Here is a 20920-nt window from a genome sequence, read left to right as displayed (position 1 = left end):
AGAATGTCAATGCTGAAAGGAATTTATATAACTAGTCTATGTCTAACATATGCGAGGCTCTGGTTTCTATCTTCACACCCACAAAACAAAACAAAAACAACAAAAACCATTTGCGTTAGCTATCTAGTCCAAGCCCTACCTTTACACATGAGAAAGCAGAAGTCCTCTCTGATTGGTTTCTCCCAGACTGTATAGCTCTCTAGTGAAAGCTTGGTTGGGAATCCTGCTCTCTTGAATTCCAGTGTTCCTAAGCCCTATTCCACTATACTTGGCTAACCTGGTTTCCACATAATATTTACAAATTGTTTCAATTACTGTACTCAAGTTGTTGATGTTTGTAAGTACTTTGTGGTTCAAAGATGAAGTGGGGCACCTTCTCTTAAGGTGCTTAGAACCTAGTTTAGGAGATAAGCAAGGAACATAGAATAATGTGTTCATTCACTCAGCCAGTCATTCAATTTGACAGGTATTTACGATGTGCCTATTCCATGCCTACTATGTGCCAAGTATTCCTCAAGTCATTGGAGATACAGCAAGAAACAAACAAATCGTTGTTTTCAGGGGAAAGGGAAGGAGAGGATAAACAGTAGGCAAATAGAAATATATAAACCAGTGATCAGTGCTACAAGGAAAAATAAAGTGACACAGGAGGATGATGGCTATTTGGACAGGGTCCTCAGGGATGATATGTGAAGAGGGAGCAAGTCATATGACTGCCTAAAGGAAGAGTGTTTTAGACAAAAAAAAAAAAAAAAAAAAAAAAAAAACAGCAAGTGCCAAGATCCTAAGGTAGAAGTGTGTTTGGTGGATTCAAGAAGCCTGCCTAGAGCAAAGCAATGGAGGGAAAGGATGGCAAGGGGTGAGGTAAGAGAGGAGAACTGGAACTAGGTGTGGTGGTGCACATGTATAATCCCAGCTGGGCAGGAAGATCACAAGTTCCAGCCAGCCTCAGCAACCTAGGTGCTGTTCTGAAATAAAATTGTGTGGGAAAGTAGTTCAATAATGGAGTACTTGCTAGCACGTAGCATGTGCAAGGCCTAGTGTTTAGTCCCAAGTATGAGAGAGAGTGGGTGGATGGAGAGGGAGATAGAGAAATAGAAGGCAGAGGGTCACAAAACAGGATGTTGTAGGACTTTTACCCTGAGGGAGCTGGGAGCCAGTGGAAAGTTATGAGCAGATTTATAGGCCAGTGAGGATCTCTGCTGCCTCAAGAATAGGCTGAAGGCAGACAAGAGTGGAAAAAGAGATGTGGAAGAAACCAAAAAGAAGAGATTTAAGAGATCATGGTGATTTGATTCAAAGTGGTAGTGAAAGCAGAGAGAAGTGGTCAGATTCTGGTTATATTTTCAAAGAATAACAATATTTGCTGGGGCTGGGGAGATAGCTCAGACGGTAGAGTGCTTGCCTTGTAAGCACAAGGCCCTCGGCTCGATCCCCAGCACCCAAAAAACAAAACAATATTTGCTGATGGACTGGATGTGTGTATGAGAGAAAATGGAAGTAAAGGAAGTAATTTCAGCAAATTGAGGGCACAAAAAAGTTTGTTGCACTGTGTACTCAGTACCTTTCTCTGCTGCTAGTGCAGATATCCGTTTAGCCTCTTGGCCTCCCAGGAGGAGAATGGATAGACTGAAGGGAAGAGGGAGGTCAAGGAGGCAGAGAGGTACCAAGGCAGCACTGAGGCTGGTCAAGTGGGGTAGTGAGATCCTAAGAGCGTTTAGGCATCTAGATTTGATCATGAAGGTGAGCCACTAAGGGTTTTAAGAATATGGCAGAAAGGAGTCTGAAACACCAATCTGGAATCATGTGTAGGAAAGAGAGAGCTAGAGGCTGTGGCAAGTCAGGTGAGCAGTGACCTGGATTGGAACTAGTCTAGTGGAAGAGAATATACAGAAAAGGGGCCATGTAAAGGAAGAACTTCCAGTCTGGTGGCAAAATGAACATTAGATAAGGGAGAGGAGCGTCAGCCAATTCAGAATCCACGATCTTCAGCAAAGAGGGTGTTGGAAACAAGGCATTCTAGGCCAGGTGGTCTTTTATGGGTCTCAGGTGGAACAAGGAATCCAGTATGGGAGTACCTTTTTTTGTGGGAGGGAGGTATTGGGAATGCAATCCAGGGCCCCACCCATGCTAGACAAATAGTTTACCACTGAGCCACATCCCCAGCCCTTTTTAATTTTTTTGAGGCAGGGTCTCATTAAATTGCCTACGCTGGCCTTGACCTTCTGATCCTCCTGCCTTAGCCTCCTGAGTTGCTGGGACTATAGGAATCCACCACCTCTTCCAGCTTGGGACCACCCTTCTGTTGGGTGACAGTACACTGTGCTGGAGGAAAAGGCATCAGGGTCTGATATGGCCTCAGAGACAGGACGTTCAGCAGCTCTTCTCTCTCCTTCCTCTACCCCCAGGTCCCAGGGCTTCTAGACCATAGTTTCAGGTCAACCTCAAGTATCTCCTCCTTGCTTAGACCTCAACCCAACCCCAGGCCTGAAGCAGAGACGTCTAGCAAAAAACGAGTCCAGATCTACCAATGTGAAGATGGTGGCTGTGTGTCTAGCTGTTTGCTTATAGGCCCAGACCCTCTTGGTGGCTGATTCCAACCTCTCCCTGACCTTGGTTACCCAGTGGGTACCTTTCTGAAGAGTGCCAGGTCCAGAACCCACAGATTCAAGACACTGTCCCAGCTAGGATGTATGGAGAGACTAGAGCAAAGAGGCCTAGATATGTCACGAGGAATAGAACCCAAGTGCCAACTTCTCCCAGCAAATCAGACACTGATTCATCTTTCAATAATTTTTTTTTAATTTTAAATCCTTAGTAGACTTAAGAAGAAAATATAAAGTGCTTGGCTTTTGAGTTGGAGGTTGGGTGAAGAGGGAGAGGCCCCTCTGAGTTTTCACCACTTGGAATTTCCCAGTTCTTTAGAGGAAAAAAGAGGGTATGTCACAAAAAGTTTTTTAAAAGGATGAAAACAATCCTTGAGTTTCTCATGAGCCAGGGTGGGCAAGAAGTTCAAGGATGTAATTTGCAGCCATGGCAGTCATCACAAAGGGAAGCAGAAAAACAGAGTGAAGAATGAGTGTATTTCAAAGAAGACAGGGGGAATAGAGAGGTGAGGCAGCAGGTGGGTCCCCCATTCTACACCAGGAATAAAGTGGCTGCATGCTCCTCTGGAGTCTCCAGTAAATGTCGGGCAAAGGCCTGCTCCATCTGTATGGGAAGAGATGAATAACAGGGTTCAGGGAGCATAGCAGGATAGACACTACCCCCAGGAGCTCCCTCTCCACAAAGAAGACTCTTTCTCCTCTAACACTTCCCCCGTCCCCAGCAGACAGGCCATTCTGCCCCTGCTCTGAACTCACTTGCACTGTGATAAGATTCTGTGAGGTATGGCTGGGGTCAGGGTTCTCCTCCCAGAAATGCAGTGCTACCTGGAACTTGGGTAGGGGACCCAGGCCCCGGAAGTACCTGTCCAAGTCTAAAAGAAAAAGGGGCAAAGGTTAGAAAAAAGGAAAAAGAAAGCCGAGTGTGGTGGCACACACCTGTAACCCCAGTGACTTGGGAGGCTGAGGCAGGAAAATCTCAAGTTCAAGGCTAGCCTTGGTAACTTAGTGAGACCCTGTCTCAAAATAAAATAAAAAGGACTGAGAATGTAGCTCAATGGTAGTGCATCCCTGGGTCAATCCCCAGTACTGAAAGGGGGCAGGGAGAAAGAGGGCCCTCAGACAAAGAGGAATATCAAGGAATCCATGTTGTAGAAATAGGAGGTAGGAATGGGGCCACATGGAGGCCAAGGTCAGAGAAGGAGCTGTGGGTCAGGAGGAATGCCAGAAACTAAGCTGCTGCTCACCCATGTGCAAATAGGAAAGGGAGCCCCTTCCTCAAAAAGTGTTTAGAGGTAGCAGCTCAACCTGAAAAGTTACCCACTGAGGGTTTAGCATCCTAGAGGGCAGCAACCCTGGTTGCTAACACCTTTGTTGCTTGCTCATACCCTTCCAGCACTAGGGTACCCACACAGATATGGGAACACCCATACTCTGTATTTCCTGTGCTCCTAGCCCCACTCTTAAGGTCAGATTTAGAGTTGAGTGGAGGCTAGACTGGAATTACAAGACTGGATGGGAGAGAGGGACAGCTTTAGGGAATAAATGGAGTATGGTAGAGACGGGGCAGTGGGGCCAGGGTATCTAAGATGCACTGGCTTTCCCACACATGCAGAGAGTTGTGTGTGCCAGTGTGTATGTAGGAGAAGGCCACAAGGTTCAAAATCTCTGGGCTGACTTGTCTCCTCAACTTCATATAATTACAGTGTACTTCAATGTGACGATGCTCCCCATGCTAGGCTCCACCTGAACCTAATCTTCCATGACCTTGTCTAGGGAAGGAGAGTTGCCAGGGATCAGAGTGTATGACTACACTGGATGTGCACCACACAAGTGCAGGGTGCAATGCACAAGTTACAGTGAGGATGTGCTAGTGGACAGGCTGATGGCAGGACCCATCAATCAGACCCAGGAATACTCAAGAGGCAGGGGGCAGGGCTTAAGTACCCAGCTGGAGCAGCCTTACCTCTGCAGAAATAGGTGGTTCGGAAGAGCTCCACACACACATTGCTAGGCAGCAGATGCGGACCTGGCCCAGGTGGGGCATGGGGTGCATTCCAGGAGATGGGGATGGGGCAAAGGCGTTGTACGAAGAGACCTCTGGAGTTACTGGCCACCAGGATGCCTCTCTCGATCTGGCTCAGGAGGCGCTGGATGGGCTCTGATGGGTCAGGCTTGGGAAATACGACCTGTTCCATGCTGCTCCTGGAGTCTGAGGGCTCAGCCACAAGGCGGCAGTCCAGGCTGTGCACCTGGGCTTTGCCTACCACACGCCCACTGTAGATGAAGGTGAGCAGCAGCGAGTAGTCTGGGGACAGAACAGCCCAGCTGCACCAGGTGCTGGAGGAGCATGCAGGTTGTAGCAGTCCCTCCCCGCAGGGGTACACCTGGTCAACACAGGATGAAGTGGAGCTTCTTGCCATCCTATGGCCTCATTTTGCTAATGAGACCCAGAAAGGGAAACCAACAAGGTCTGGGAGAGACAAAGAAGGCTATGGGGCTGGGGTAGCAACTGTACCATCTTAGGTTAGAAAGGGTCCCTTGCCTTCCTCATCCTCACTCTTCCTACTTCTCCCTCACTGGCCAATTAGGGGCTTCCTGTTAGATTTTCCTGTTACTCAGAAAAATAGCTAGCATATGGGTTCATCCATATCAGTGCTTTAATGCAGCTTATAAGAAGGTCTTGCATTTTACGAGAAGGTCCCTGGAAATTGGGCCTGTTGAACACAAAGAAATCAATGTCTTAACATGGATGGCCAGGGGAACAGAGTATGTATGGTGTCAATTTTGAGAAAAAAAGTTTTGTGGAGTCTGGCCAAGTGCATGGAATTCTCACTGCCTAGAAACCAATGCCTCTAAGTAAGGTGGGCTCAGTATGCTGTAACTGGCAGACTAGACAATGCATGCAAGGTCAAAAGAAGCAGACCCAAGGGGAAGGGAACAGGAAAGAGTCAGAAATGTCAAGTACCTGAGTCCAGAGGGAGAAGATGCTCCATGGATACCTGATCCTCTTGAAAAGTAGCCTCAGTGGTATCTGCACCTGGAAGGCAAGCAAAGGCACTGGTCATTCAGAGTGGGACTGGGGAGTCCAAGGGCTAAAGGGTGTGACCGGGGAGACAATACAAGAGGCTGGGGAGGTGGTACCTTCCTGTGGCTCAGGGCTGCTGCTGCTGCTGCTGCTGCTGCTGCTGCTGCTACTGCTGCTGCTATTACTGCTCCTACGGTCTGAGTGGCTTGCTTCCCCATTGATCCTAACCTCCTGCAGACACAATGTCTATCATGAGCCCATCTCTCTAGTTCCTGCCCTGCCCTTAGGCCCACTCTTTACCACCTGGCTCTCAGCTCTCACATTATCAAGGGGGTCCTGGAGGTAGGTAGGACTGAGCGTACAGTTGTTCATGGTACCCTCATCCTCCTCCCTCTCAGAGGACATGGAACTGTGGTGTCGCTTCGATGGTGATTTCTGGGTCTCTGGCTGGGCTGTGGAATTGTTGAGAGGAAAGAAAGGTTAAGGAAGGGAAAGCGGGTAGGGGAGAGGACTGAAGCAGTGAAAGGATGGGCAGGACTAGGAATGGAACCTGGATAGCAGCTTCCCAGGGTAGACTCTGAGAGGCCTGAGGGAGACCCACCACCTTCCCAAGAGGCTCATATCTCCATCCTTCTGCTCCAATCTGTTGATTCTAGAAGGGGTTCAACAAGGGAATACTTACCAGGGAGGGTACCGGGTGGCAGCAGCCGATATACCTTGTAGGGTTCAGCAACATCCATACGGCCCCTCTCAGGAACCTCTTCAAATTCAGGACTCTTGTTGAGGGCACAACGCAGGCGAGTCTTCCAAGTAGCAGGGCCTCCTATGTCGCCCTCCTTGTCCTTTCCCTTAAATATAGCCCAGGCCTAGTAAAGAGAGGAAGCAAAGAGGCAACTTGTCACACAGACCAGCTGTCCCTCCAACAGGACTGGCTTCACAGATTTGCAGCCTGAGCACTTGCATAGGTCCTTAACGCAAATGGGCTTGCAATGGGTTTGTGTTCTGCTGTTGACATCTTGAAATCCTTAATAAATGTTTAATGTGAACTCCGCAAATGACACAGTTGGTTTTACTCTCCAATCTGCCCTTTGTCTGAAACCCAGGCAGACAAAAGTGCTCAAGGGGAAGTATGCCAACCCTTGCTTGGAGGGGATGGTGACTTCCAGGCTCTTCACCTTGAAGAAGGCAGCATCCTGGTCCTCCCGGAAGTCCTGTTTGCCTGCGTGCTTCCAGGGAATCCGGAACATGGTCTTAGCTGTGTCGTCCCAGCACACTCCCGGGAACTTCCCACTCTCCACTTGCTCCACAACCCATTTCCGGAGCTTTCGGGTAGAGCGTGCCCTGCCTGTTGCCATCCTGAGAGATAAGAGGAGCAAGAAGCATCAGAACTCTCTGTGAGAACATCTACTGAGATTCTGACCACTGAGGTCAGTTTCTAGCAACACTTTAGAGCCTTTCATCTTCTTTTGGCTCTAGACATACCTCAATATTCTCTGAGGCAGAACTATTTTGTTTCTACCGTCACTAACAATTATTACTTTTTAAAAATTCACTGGACATGGTGGCACATGCCTATAATCCCAGCAAACTGAGAGGCTGAAGCAGGAGGATCACAAATTCAAAACCAGCCTCAGTAACTTAAGAGAGTACTTAAGCAACTTAGCTAGATACTGTCTCAAAATGAAAACTAAAAATATAAAAAAGGGGCTGGGTATGTGGCTCAACGGTTAAGCACCCCTGGTTCAAGCCCTGGCACCCCCCCAAAAAAAAACCCCACAAAAACCAACAAACCTCTTAACATATGAAGTTGATATTTAGTCTTAATTTCAAGACTTTTCAGATAGGTATTATTTCAGAGAGAATTCCCTTGATGTTCTGGTCAGAGGCTCTGTCTAGATTTGTAAGTATCTGCAGAGGCTCTATCTGCTCGAAATGTCCATCAACCCTCTGTAACTGCCACTCCCACAATTTATCCTTCCACACCTATGTCCTACATGTAAGACAGAGCACGGGGACAGGGGTGGAGCTTCAGCATTAGGTGGGCAGGGCCAAAAGACAAGAAAATAAACAGGGTCATCTGAAGCTGGGACAAGAACCTTCCTCCATAGACAAATAATAGTCCTTCTATGCCCTTTGCCTACAGGGCCTAGGACATTGGCCCTTATCGGTCTCCCACTCTCATGCCAAACCTCCTGCTTCCTGACTCTTGGGCTTTCTATATCTCTGTCTAGCAGAAGGATCCCAGGAGCCACCAACCCCTACCTCCAAATGGCTGGCTCTTCCAGCTCCAGATACCAGGCAAAAATCCCATCTTGTCTACTCTTACCTGAGTTGCTGTGCAGGCTGTCTCAGAGATCCGGGAACCTAAGCTCTGCTCCAGCCTAGGCAGCTTCCTGATCTCTCCACCCCTTTCTACAGTCCCCACCCTCTTAAGTTTCAGTTTCCTCCTGGGAGGTCCTTTTCCCAGAAATCACATGGTCTGAGTTGCAGGGCAACTGGCTACCACTAGGGGGAAGCAGCATCTGAGAGTCTCACTGTTAGAATTTCACTGTCAGCCCAGGAGGACCTCTTTTTTGGATCAATTCCTGTTTGGTTCCTTCCTCTCCTCTTCTCTCATAAATTCCTTGCTTATATCTAACCTTCTCTGTGTGATGTTGCTGCTTCCCCAGTGAGGCTATTTCCTGAAGTCTGGGTTGGAGCCTCTGGATTGCTGTGTGTTGCTGTATCTGTGTTCCCCCACAGTGCCCTCCTGGTGACCTCAAATACCAGCTGAATTTGATGGAAGGATGAAGGGAGAAAGAAGCCTAGACTGGGTGGCTGGATGGGGAGGGCCTCACTTGCCCATCCGTAGTGTCAATTTCTTCCTGGCCCTGGGTCCACAATGAATCAGATGGTAGGCTGCAGAGGGCCCTTTCAGCAAACTCTGTTCACCCCCCTTTCCCTGGTGCCCCCAGATGGTGGGGCCAGGAAGAAGGACCACCAAGAAGCTGGGGCAATAAGATGCCTCTTTATTGGTGCTGGAGCTGTTCCTGAGGGAGCTGGGCCACAGGATCCTCATCAGGACCTTTGCCCTCGGTTACTTCCTCCTGCGGGGGATACTCTCTCCCAAGGGCACTTCTTCCATCAGTTTCTGCAGGAGAAAGAGGATAATGATATCAGAAGCCTGGAGATATAAACAGCTTGGGACAGGAGACTTCCAGAGGGTGGTGTCAGAGATAAGGTTGAGTGAAGGCTTTACCTGTAACAAGCGGGCTTGGTAGGCAAGGGGATCTTCTCCAGCCAGTGGTTGGGGGTGCACATGCAGGTAGCGCTCAGTGGCTGTCTCCAGCTCCCCAACCTCATATAGGGTGGCTGGGTCCAATGAGTGGGCATTGATGAGGCTCACAAGATATTCTTTGTAGTGTGCCCTGGGGGATGAAAGAGCAGACTATTTGTTTTTCTGGCTAATATTAACTGAGTGTGCCTAGCACCTTGGTGGGCACTTGAATTCTCAGGCAAACTAGATTGTTTACTAGTAGGCTGTGCCAGCCAGTGTATGCTGCCTGCTACTATCCATCCATGCCTTTGCCCAACCTTTACAGGATCTACTGCTCCCGTTTTACTGTGTGGGTGTACCCTTCACCATTTCTCTCCCCATTCCCAATACCATGCTCCATGCCCTGCCTGGCACTCACTGGCAGAGTCCAGCATAGCCAGGTGGAGTTTCCTTGCCACAAGCTTCATCCCTGAGCCCATTGGGAACCTCTTTCTGCTCCATCACTCGGCAGCCACCTAAGGGTAAGAGAAGGGATCTTTTGTTGGGAGAAGGACATTGACCACAAAGCCCCTGGAGAACTGGGATATGCATGCAGCATGGGGAGGCAGCTTCCAGAGAGAGGACTGAAAACAGGAACTCCTGTTCCCCTGGTCTGGGAGATACTCAGAGACACCATCAGCAGCAAACTCTGATACAGAAGCAGGGACCTTGCTGTTCTACTTTTATTCAAGCTGACTCTTGACCCATGATCACATACTCCCTTGAGACAGCTATCTTGGTTGTTATTTAGCTCCAGCATAGCTAGTTAACTTATTCTGTGGAGGTCTTACCTCTATTTAGATGATGAGAAGTAAGGTAGGTTAGAATCTTATATAACATTTTTCTGTTGCCCCCATGGAACCCAAAACAGTACCCTGCAGCTAGCAGGTCTCATTAAATACTCATGGAGTTAATTAATGAATCATTATCATTTGAGAATGTGAGAAGAAACTCAGCATTAAGGATCACTGCTTTAATGATATCTTATGTAAAACAGCTTAGTTGCATAGAGGATATTATTACTCTCATTTTACAGAGGAAGAAACAAGACATAAGGAGTTTAATTTGTCAAAAGACACACAAGTGATTCCAGACACAAGATTCCCCTTTATCTATCACATGGCAGCACCCAACACACTACCTTCTCTTCTCAGAGACCTGTACTGACACTCACCTCCAGGGACTGTCCGGGCTCCAGCTGGAGGCTCTGTATTAAACATGATGTTATTGTCCTGAGGAGGGGCAAAGACAAATGGCATTATGTCCCCTGATACCAGTTACTGTAGAATCTCCTAGCATAGAACCTTTCCATTTTGCCCACCCTGGACCCTATCTCCTCTTCCTGGAAAATTTGCAAACTCAGCAAGGCTGGTGACCTCTGACCTGAAGCAGTTTCTGAAGCCGGACAGCAGTCCAATCCCGAAGGTAGAAGAGACAGTCTCGTGGGTGGTGGCCATGCAGGGACTTTTTCACCCTACAGTTAGGGTCTGGACATTTCTGGTGGAAACCCAGATGGGAGAGGGGAAGTTGGAGACTGTTGGGGTCCTGACTCTCAAGAACCCCTATGTGAGAGGTACAGGGGTGAGGGGAGATGGAGACACTGGAGGGTCTGGAGCAAGCAAAGGGGAAAGAGGACACAGAGAAGTGCTTTACATCTCACTGAACTCCTCTTCCCCTGGGCCACTTCTTAATGGCCTCGCCACTCAAATCAACGGCAGCCACCCACCCTTCACCCTTCTCTTCCTTCCCCACTCTCTGAACTCACATTCTTGGCATAAAAGGTATTGTAGCAGCCACTGCAGAACTGGTGGCGGCACTGGGTACAGTGAAAGTGCATGCAACCTCCTCGGGCCAGTGCGTATGAGAACTTGCATTTGGGGCAGTCTGTAAGGGACACTAGATCAGGGCTGGAGCTGCCACTGCAACTCAAGGCCTTCAAGAAGAGAGTTACTGCCAATGACAGACTATTCAGTAGACAAGTCAAGAGAAGCAACCTCACCAATGCCATTTTCCTGAAGATACATTGCAAGGCCCTGGGCCTGGTATTCTGGGTCATTGGTGCGTTTCCAGTTCTGGAAATCCTCACAGCTCCGCCCTCGGTGCTGTTCTTCCCACTGGCAGAAGGAAAGTAGGCTTGGCATGGAAGCTCTATCCCTGCCCTTTCTTGCTGGCTCCTCCACTTATATCCATCCAGTGGTACCTAGCTTAGTCTATGTTGCTGCCATCTACCATTTGCTCAAATCCTAAAATTGAGGAGCCATCTTGGTTTCCTCATTTCCTCACACCACCTCATATTCATTCATAATTCTTATTGTTTTCATCATCCAAACCTATCTCAACCCTGTCCCTTTTCTTCATCCCTACTGCTACCATCTTACTCCAAGCCATCATCAGATACTGGCCTCAATTACTTGCTTGAATTACTAGTTTCTTGGCGACTACTTCTGCTCCCCAATAGCCCACTCTCCAGTGCAGCCAAAAGACCTTTCAAAGGGGAAGTCAGGAAGCGTATTAGTAGTGTGCTAGTTCTGAGGTCTGGAAGTAGGGTCTTGGGTATTCATTTTATTGTCACATTTCATAACAGAGATGCAAGTTTTTAGGTATCAGACTTTGAACTTTTATTTTTTTCATGGTACTGAGGATTGAACCCAGGGGTGCTTTACCACTGAGCTACACTTCCAGCCCTTTTAATTTTTTATGTTGAGATAGGTCTTACTAAGTTGCCCGGGCTGGCCCTGAACTTGCAATCCTCCTGTCTCAGCCTCCCATGTAGTTGAGATTACAGGTGTGCACCACCACATTGGGCTCAAACACTGAACTTCTTAAAGATAAATAAGGGTATCACCCCTTGCTTAGTCTCAGAATTAGAGGCAAATATCTGCCTCACCTGGCCTCAAAGGCTGTCCTGATCTGGCAGCTATCTCTTCTCTACCTACCTCCCAGTCTCACCCTTGCTCTCAAGGTTCCAGCTGTACAACACTTTTCTAACTCTGGCCTTTCCCTGAGTTGTTCTTTCTCCCCAAATACTTTCTGTGTGGCTAGCTTCTTAACTTTCACGTCTGAGCTTAAACTAAACCAAACCATTTTAGAGAAGACTTCTCTGAGTTCCCTGACTTCAATAGGTCCATGCTCTTTTTCCTGTCACAGATTCCCACTTGATTTCTTCATAGTACTTATGCCCTTTGTATAATTATTCCTCGCTTCCTTGATTTCCTTCCTTACTTCCTCCTTTCCTTCTTCCTTTTCTCCTTTTTCCTTCTTCCTCCCTTTTTTCTTCCCACCCCTACCTTTTTCCTTTTCTCCTTGTGCCTGGCTTCCTACATCTTTCAGCTCAGAGCTTATGTCTATTCTGCCTTCCAATACACTCCTTGAATCTAATGCAGTACCTAGCAGTAGCTTAGTAAATATTTATGAAAGGATGCACATAACTCACCTGGCGCTTGCAGCGCACACAGAAGGTCTGGTGACACTGGGGACATGTTGCCTCCAACTGTTCACGCTCGTATATGAAACCAAAGGAACACTGAATGCAAGAGCATAAAGTTATTTGAGAACTGACCTGGCATCATGTCCTGTCCCTCCACAGTCAGTTGTTCTGGGCAGGGCACTTACCTGGGCACACCACAAGAACTTGGGGTCTCGCATCAGCACACCTTCAGTTAGCTTCTTATGGAACAATGCATAGGCATCTGGCTCTAAGCTATCCCGAAGCTGAGGACAGGATGCAGAGGCAGTGGGTAGGGAGGATTCCTATTTGATGCATAGGCACCTGAACCCTAGGGGCTGCATTACCTGGATGTCAAGGGTGGAGAAGTAGCTGAGTAACTGTGTGTCATCAGTAAGGTCGGGACGGCCACAGGCAGGACACACCATGTCTGTGATATGCTTTTCCTTCAAGGCGATGGTGAAGTGTTGGCGGAAGCAGTCAGGACAGATGGTGCACTCACAGGAAATCAGAGCCTGCATCTAGGAGAGTGGGGAGAAGAAAGGGAAGGAGTAAGAAGCCACAGGTGCCAGGCCAAGGAACGGATAGTTGCCAGGTGTTCACTGAGAAACTAGGGTCTAATTAACTGGGCAGGGGTAGCAACCTCAAATGCCAACATGTGCCAGGTAGGCAACTCAATAACCCAAATGTCTGAAGACAGCTGAGTACAGGCAAACAGGCAATGGCAACATCTAAAGTAAATGGAATTTCTTTGAAGGCATTCATTCAATTAAAAGCAAACATACAAATAGCAAACTTAAAATGACAACACTACAGAGATGAAGAACAGATTTTTTTTTTTTTTTTTTTTTTTTGCGGTGCTGGGGATCGAACCCAGGGCCTTGTGCTTGCAAGGCAAGCACTTTACCGACTGAGCTATCTCCCCAGCCCCCTTGAAGAACAGATTAATGGTTGCTGGGAGACTGGAGGCTGACTATAGGGGATAACAAGACAGTTCCTTTGGGTCAATTGATCAATCTGTATCTTCATTACTTATTTACTTTTTAATTTTTTGCAGCACTGGGGAGTGAACCTAGGAGTGGTCTACCTCTGAGTGATATCCCCAGTCCTTCTTAATTTTGATAGAGGGTCTTGCTGAATTGCACAGGCTGGCCTCAAACTTGCAATCTTCTTGCCTCAACCTCCTGACTAGCTGGGATTATAGATATGCACCACTGTTCTGGCTCAACAATCTGTATTTTGATTACAGTGGTGGTTATATGAATTTATACATGGGATAAAACTGCAAAGAACTACACACATCAAGCAAATAATGAACAAGAAGAATGTTATCAATGTATATTTCTCTTTTTTCAGTACTGAGGATAAACCCAGGGGTACTCTTCCACTAAGCTACATCTCCAGTCTTTTTAATTTTTGAGAGAGGATCTCACAAAATTGCTGTGGCTAGCCTTGAACTTGGGATCCTCCTGCTTCCCAAGTAAGATTACAGGTGAGCACCACACATGACTTCGTTTTTTTCTGTATTTTATTTAGAGATAGGGTCTGAGTTGCTTTAGCACCTCACAATTGCTGAGGCTGGCTTTGAACTCACAATCCTCTGCCTCAGCCTCCCAAGTCACTGGGATTACAGGAGTGTGCCACTGAGCCTGGAACACCTGGCTTATTTCTTGGTCTTGATATTGCACTATAATTATATGTAACCATTAGGAGAAGGTAGGTGACGAGTACTATTTTTGCAACTTTCTATGAATCTACAACTATTTTCAAATAAAAAATAAAAGAAAAACACAGAGCAAGACTAAATTAGACCATATTGACCCAAGAACTGCCACTTCTGACCTAGTTTAAGAAGTGACTTAGGGGATAAGAAGGGCCTATTTCTACCAACTAGATTTTTTTGTTTTTTTTTTTTTTTTTGATACTGGAGATTGTACCCAGGAGTGCTTTTTATTTTTTTATGATAGGATCTTGCTAAATTGCTTAGAGCCCTACTAAATTGCTGAGCCTAGCCTCCAACTTGTCATCTTCCTGCCTCGGCCTTCCAAGTTGCTGGGATTACAGGTATCTATCACCAGGTCAAATGCCAACTGGATATTTTTTTGTTTTTATTGTTTTGGTATCAGGGATTGAACCCAAGGACACGTAATCACTGAACCACATCCCCAGCCCTTTTTTTTTTGTTGCGGTGTTGGGGATTGACCCAGGGCCTCATGCTTTTGAGGCAACCAACAGAGTTATATCCCCAGCACCCCAGCCCTTTAAAAAAAAAAAAAAACATATATATATATATACATATATTTATATATATGTATATATATATATATATATATATATATATATACACACACACATATATATGTATTTTTTAGTTTTAGGTGGACATAATACCTTTATTTTATTTTTATGTGGTGTTGAGGACTGAACCCAGGGCCTCACACATGCTAGGCAAGTGCCCTACTACTGAGCCACAACCCCAGCCCCCGAGTCCTTTTGTTAAATTTTGAGACAAGATCTCAACATGTTGCTAAGCTGGTCTTAAACTTGTAATCCTTCTGCCTCAGTCTCCTAAGTCACTCAGATTATAGGTATGCAACACCATGCCTGGCACCAACTGGATATTTGATGACATTACAGAATGCTTGGCACAATGGTGCATACCTGTAACCCCAGTTTCTTTGGTGGCTGAGGCAGGAGGATCCCAGGTTCAAGGCCAGCCAAGGCAACTTAGACCTTGTCTCAAATTAAAACAAAACAAGACCAAAACAATTATTGTATTACTGTTAGCTCTTTTTAGGTGTGGCATGATATTGTAGATGTTTTCCAGATTTCTACCTTTTAGATGCATACACTGAAATATTTACAGATAAACTATATGACATCTGAGATTTGCTTCAAAAATAATCATGTGTACATAGATGAAATCCAAATTGAGCATACACTGGTAATTGCAAAAACTTGGTGATGAGTACACTGAGGGTGGAGGGGTTGTGGGGACAGGGAATTCATTAATAATTTTCTAGTTTCTTCTACTATTTTATGGTGGTTTCCCTTTTTTGTTTTGTTTTTTTTTTTGGTACTCAGGGGTGCTCTACCACTGAGTTATAGCCCCTGTCCCTCTGCTTTTTTCTTTTTTTAAGTTGTATGTTTGTTAAAGTTTGGATCCTAAGTACTCTGCAAAGGTCCATGTGGTAAAGACTTGCTCTCCAGGTGGGCAATAGTAGGAGATAGATGGTGATGTGTTTAGGAGGTGGGGTCTAATGGCAAGGTCATGGGGGCGGGCTGCCCTTGAAGACAATTGTAGGGACCCTGGTCTCTTCTTTTTTGACTTTCTTGTCATGAGATGAGTGGTTTTGCTCGACCACATGCTCCCTCCATGTTGTGCCAACATAAGCAAAAGCAACAGGACAACCAATCACAGGCTGAAACCTCTAAAACTGTGAGCCAAAATAAACCTTTTTATAAGTTGTTTATCTTGGGCTTTTGTTATAGTAATGGAAAGCTGACTAATATTACATCTGAAAATTGCCATAATAGAATATTTAAAGAAAGGGAGAAGGCAGCCTCTTCCTGTGTGCCCCTTCTCAGAAGCCTTCAGAGGTATCTGTGCAACTACAGAAAATAAGACAGGGTCAGATAAAAATGAGGTGAGGGTCCCAAAGGTAACAGAGTAATTTCAAGGCCAGGTATAACGGGGAGTGGCTTACTCGGTTGCGGGGCAAAGTCCAACCACACACAGCACATTCCTGGGCAAGCAAGCGCCGCAGGAAAGCCCGGTCCTGGCTTTGTCTCACAGCCTCTACCACATCCAGCAATTCATAGTTCCTGGGTGTCTCTTGCAGCAGTGAAAGTGCCAGCTCTGCCCGGCCCCAGCTGGGAAGTGTGTAGACTGCCAAAAGTCGTCTGACCAGCCTCTGTAATGTGATTCAGAAGGAGAAGAGAGAAGTGGTAGTCAGACTGCAGGGGATCCTCGCCCTCAGTCTTCCCTCTAGGTGGGTTCTTGGGCCCCTCATCTACTCCCAGCACCTGCTTGTCTGGCCCATCCCAGGATGGGGTGACCTCAGGGCCACTGTCCCAGAGGCGCTGGTGGAAGGGCTCTAGGCGCTGGCGTTGTAGCTCAGTCAGGGCCCGTGCCACATCACCCCCGTGCTGGAACAATGCCTGAAGAGACCCCTCCTCAGGCCCAAAGCCCAGGGACTGGAGCTCTTGCACCTATAAATCAGGAGGAGAGAAAGGAAGTAAAAAGGGAAAAACAAGGGAGAAGGTGAGAGACTCTGGGACCCTCAACCCTATCTCACCCCCAACACAGCTGGTACCTTTCTCCTTCGGGTTCTCACACACTCTTCCACAGCTTCATCAAGATTGCCATGACGATCCAGCCAGGCTTTCCGTGCTTCCTGGCAGGAAAAGGCACCCAATCCCACGTCCTGCTGTCCAGCCATCTCAGCCACCATCTCCAGCACATAGGGCAGCTCTGAGTGCAACCACTGTAGGGGTACCTCGGTGCCTGAATACTGAAAAGCTGAGAAGATCTCCTCTGGACAGGCCCCTGCAGCTTCTCCTTCCTATGGAATAGTCACACCCAGACAGAAGGCCCATCAGCAGGAGCATCCTCACCCTCACCAAAGATGCTGACAGTGGCTCAGACATACTGGTCACATGACTACTGCATAGTATAGTGAAATATTCAATAAGAGACAGATGCTGCTAACAATGACAAGTTTTATAAGGACTCCTATTAAGAAGCTACAGCATCTTCCTTGCCCTTCCAGTTCAGTCCCACTTCATTCCAGGCCCAGTCCTCACCCGGATCATGATCATCAGCTGGAGACCTTCCTCTCGCATCTTGTCTTGGCGCTGTTTCTCAGGGTTTCCACAGGAACTGGGCAGAGGGGCACTGAGGTGTCGTGGAGACCCAGACTTTGGAAGTTCCTTTTTCAAAGAGCTGGCATGGGGCTCGGGGGCATGTTGTACAGGGATGGGGCTGCTGGTCCGGTTGCACATAGCACATACCCAGCCAGGGCCCGAGTTGCAGAAGGTACAGTGAATACAGTACCAGACTTGAGTCTGGACAGAAGACAGCAAAGAATCCCTCTGCTGGGAAGGTAGAGAAAATTGTTCTATTGACTAGGTGGCAGAGGTTCAAGATGGAACTAGAGGGAGTTGGAGGAATTGAAGGAAACAGGGAATGGGAAAGTCGAGAATGGTCTGAGGTGGAAGTAGAAATAAAGAAGACCAGGAAGAGGTTACCTGAAGGGGCTGCAGGCAAATTCCAGCATCAGGGGAATCTACCACCAAGCTGGGAGGCTGGGCCAGCCGAGGTCGCTCACATATGGCACATAGCACAGCTGCTGCTTCGTTCTCAAAGGTACAGCTCTGGCAGGCCCACTGACCCCTTGAAAGCTCAGGTTCTAGGCCTCCAGTTCCTTGGGGATCCTCAATCCCTAACCCCAACACCTTACAGCCTCTGGGCCGATCACAGGCTACACAGAGCACTGTCCAAGGCTCATTTAGCATGGCACAAGCAACACAGTGCCAGGGAAGATGGGCACTTGCAGGATCAGGTGAAGAAAGAGAGCTGTCTCCTAGGGCTAACAGGGAAGTCGAGTGGGGCTGTGGTTGGGCTGAGGCAGATAAACTGTAATAGAAAAGCAGATACAACCTGCTGAGGTGGAACCTGGTACCTGGGTCCTTCACCCCTGGGTTATCTCCCACTTCTTAGGTAATGACAAATGGCTCTGGTCTTTGCACATGCTGTTCTGTCTGAACACTCCCATACCCATAGTCTCTTCAACATTTAAATGACAGACTATAGCTCATTTCTCCCAGGTAAATATCCTTAACATAAGGCCTGACCTATACTAAGTGATTAAAATACTGCCAACTGATTGAGCTTATCCTTTAGATCTGTATAGTATAATAATTTATCTTACTATGACTGCCACTTGTTTGATATATATATGTCTGTAATCTCCTTGAGGGCTATAATTAGCTGCTTATCCTTTATTAACAGTCTGTAACACAGAACATTGCACACAATAGATATTTAAATAATCTTAAGTTCTCTTAATTTCACTTCCACCAAGAAGAGAAAGCCTCTCACCTAGGGCTCAGATGGGTGGCCTGGAGGGTCCCAGGCAGGGTCTGGCGGAGGTGATGAGCACGGGATGGGTGTCCATGGAACAGGCGGTCACAGGCCGGGCATGAGGCCTGCTTACAGGTTGGACAGTGCAGTGTGCCTGGGACAGAACCACAGAGAAAGCAGGGACCAGGAGTGGAGTCTGGAAAATGGGAGCCAAAGAGCAGAATGTCATTTTTAAAAAGATCAGGATGTATCTGATTCTGTTATAGATGAAGGCAAATCATAAGAGTATTTTTCAGCACATCTGGACCCAATGAAATAATTTTAATCTCTTCAAAAAAACAAGAACGACAACAAAGATAACAAAAAAGACAGGAGGAGGTGTACCCAAATTTCCATCAATATAGTTACTGTCCCTCCAAAGGGTCAATAATACCTGGGGCAGAGGGTATAGTAAGGTGGCTAGGAGCAATCTCTCTCTGTAGGGGGTCAAATTCTGAAAGTTGCAGCATCTGAGGAAGAATGAGCACAGAATGGGCAAGGGTTTGGGGACACGGAGTCCCACAATTCCTGTTCCCTTTGTTCAACAGCACCCTTCCTGCCTTCCTTACATCATCTTCAATTTTGTCTTTTAGCAGCTGCTCCAGGGCCTTCTGTCTTGGATGGGTATTCTGTAAACAAGATAAAAAAGGTTCCCACCTAGAGTTCTAGATAGAACAAGACTCTCCAAGACCTGGTTTCCTAACATTCACAGGAAGAACAGTACCAGGAGCCCTCAGACTGTTGTGGGCACAAGGTCCATGGTTCTAGGGCATGGGGTTCCTCAAACTGACTTCAGTTAGGCTGGACTTACCAGCCTGGTACTTAAGATCTCAGAACTAAAGGAACATCTCACCTGCAACAGCAGGTTGAGTTCAGTCCGAAGCAGCAGTACTTCCAGTGTGACTGTAGCAACCTGGTGTTCATCTGGCTCCTCTTGACCTTCTGGGAAGCTCAATCCATCTGGCCGTTCCTCTGTATAGCCATACAATCGCAGCACATCCCGGCCCCCCTGCCACACATTCACAACCAGTCACCGCCCAGCAGGCCTTGTTGTCAAGAGGACTGGACCACTCCCCATTAAGACTCAGGCCCTTTCTAGACAACCCCAGCCCAGGTCTAGTCCCCTTCTCCCTTAAGGCCCAAGAGTCTCACCTGCAGAGCGTCTACCGTGCTGCGAAAGACAGGGTTATTAAACTTGACCCCACGCCAGTACCGTGGCCGCTGCGGGCTGAGGAGGTTGCGGCCATATTTCTCCAGGATATTCAGGGCCGTGGACAAAGTGTTGAGGTACTTTCGCGGCTGGGAGCAGAGAGCAGACCTGTGAACTTAGCTGGTCCCAGGACCTACGTCCTCCTCCAGAGCTAGATTGGGAGAGCCTGGTCTCACCTCCCCACGGGCGTTGCAGCGGACCAGGCGTGTGGCGTCCAGCTGCAGGTAGCGGGCAGCTGGCGGCAGGGAGGTTGCCAGCAGTGGCCGGAGCTGCTCCAGGGAAAAGGTCTGTCCAGAATCCCTCCTCAGGGCGCTCACCAGCTTCTTGCGGGCAGCCAGGAAGGCTTGCTCCTCCTCCCCCGGCATCCCGAGACAGGAGTCAGCCCCAGCCTCGCCTCCCGCCAGGACCGCAGTCTGCGCGCGGCCGGAGAGCCACCCCTCCCGCCTGACGTTGGATTTTGCGGCCTGACTAGCTCCCCGCAGCCTCCGGGTATCACTCAAGCCACGGTCACTCTTGGGTCTCCAGCCCAGCGACAGGGTTAGCTGGGAACAGGAAGTACTAGGGAAGAGGGCGGGACTCCCACCCGGTACAGAGGAAGAGGAGGGGTTTAAAGAGGAAGGGTGACGTCAGGAAACGAGGAGGCGTGGCCAAAAGGGCAACAGGGTTCCAACCAATGAGGAGGTAAATCGCCCGGCTCCTCCCTCAGCACCTCCCAGCACTTTTCTCTAATTCTAGAGTCCTCCCCCGCCTTCCCCAGGCTGACTCCGCCCCTTCCGGGTAGCCCCAAGCGTGGGGTTAACCTATTTGCTTAAAGCCGCCTTCTATCCCGAGCATCCTGCTATGCTACGGTTCCCACCGGGGAAGTTCCACCCTGCCGAGGACCCGATTCTGATCGGGCCTACCCCCACTCAAGCGAATCCCGTCTCCTCTGCTATTTGTCCTCAAGGCAAGGCGTCCTCTTCGCGCCTGCTCTCTTCCACATATTGCTAGCCCGCCTCCGCCCTCCTCTCTATCCCGTCCACTCGCTCGGATTCCTCTCCGTTCTACCCTCAGAGTCGAACCCTCTCGGGGGATCCCGGACACCGGATACCCACTTTCCCTCCTCCCACCCCTCTCACTCCAATTCTGACTTCCCCTGGACTGCCCTTGCCATAAGCCCGCCCCTCTCCGAGGGACATCCCCTGTTCCTGTCTCCGCGTTCCCACTCTAGTCCCT

At 48.2% G+C, this 20920-nt stretch overlaps 2 protein-coding genes across 5 annotated transcripts; both read right to left on the bottom strand.

Annotated features, from left to right (window-relative positions):
• Nucleotides 1-3062: 3062 nt before the first annotated feature.
• Irf9 (interferon regulatory factor 9) lies at nt 3063-8691 on the bottom strand. Of its 4 annotated transcripts, none has more exons than XM_047539448.1 (9): nt 8469-8601; nt 6807-6987; nt 6314-6497; nt 5953-6083; nt 5748-5862; nt 5572-5643; nt 4570-4911; nt 3363-3478; nt 3063-3210 (listed from the first exon to the last, which is right to left on the bottom strand). In XM_047539448.1, the coding sequence occupies exons 1-9, from the start codon at nt 8474-8476 to the stop codon at nt 3139-3141; spliced, it is 1221 nt and encodes a 406-aa protein (XP_047395404.1). In that variant the 5' UTR covers nt 8477-8601; the 3' UTR covers nt 3063-3138. The 4 variants fall into 4 exon arrangements, with proteins under 4 accessions (XP_047395404.1, XP_047395405.1, XP_047395406.1 ...); XM_047539449.1 differs by lacking the exon at nt 8469-8601 and adding an exon at nt 7958-8434; XM_047539450.1 differs by lacking the exon at nt 8469-8601 and adding an exon at nt 7423-7915.
• Nucleotides 8620-20773, bottom strand: Rnf31 (ring finger protein 31). The gene is made up of 21 exons (XM_047539447.1): nt 19882-20773; nt 19648-19794; nt 19349-19504; nt 19065-19124; nt 18890-18965; nt 18475-18652; nt 17622-18009; nt 17178-17468; nt 16688-16936; nt 16398-16583; nt 16079-16285; nt 12719-12892; nt 12539-12637; nt 12360-12449; nt 10926-11040; nt 10692-10810; nt 10310-10423; nt 10101-10158; nt 9306-9402; nt 8870-9038; nt 8620-8761 (listed from the first exon to the last, which is right to left on the bottom strand). The coding sequence occupies exons 1-21, from the start codon at nt 20068-20070 to the stop codon at nt 8708-8710; spliced, it is 3216 nt and encodes a 1071-aa protein (XP_047395403.1). The 5' UTR covers nt 20071-20773; the 3' UTR covers nt 8620-8707.
• Nucleotides 20774-20920: the final 147 nt, after the last annotated feature.

The sequence above is a fragment of the Sciurus carolinensis genome, chromosome 2 (genome assembly GCF_902686445.1).
Source record: "Sciurus carolinensis chromosome 2, mSciCar1.2, whole genome shotgun sequence".
Taxonomy (NCBI): domain Eukaryota; kingdom Metazoa; phylum Chordata; class Mammalia; order Rodentia; family Sciuridae; genus Sciurus; species Sciurus carolinensis.
This window is presented reverse-complemented; position numbering and strand designations above follow the sequence as displayed.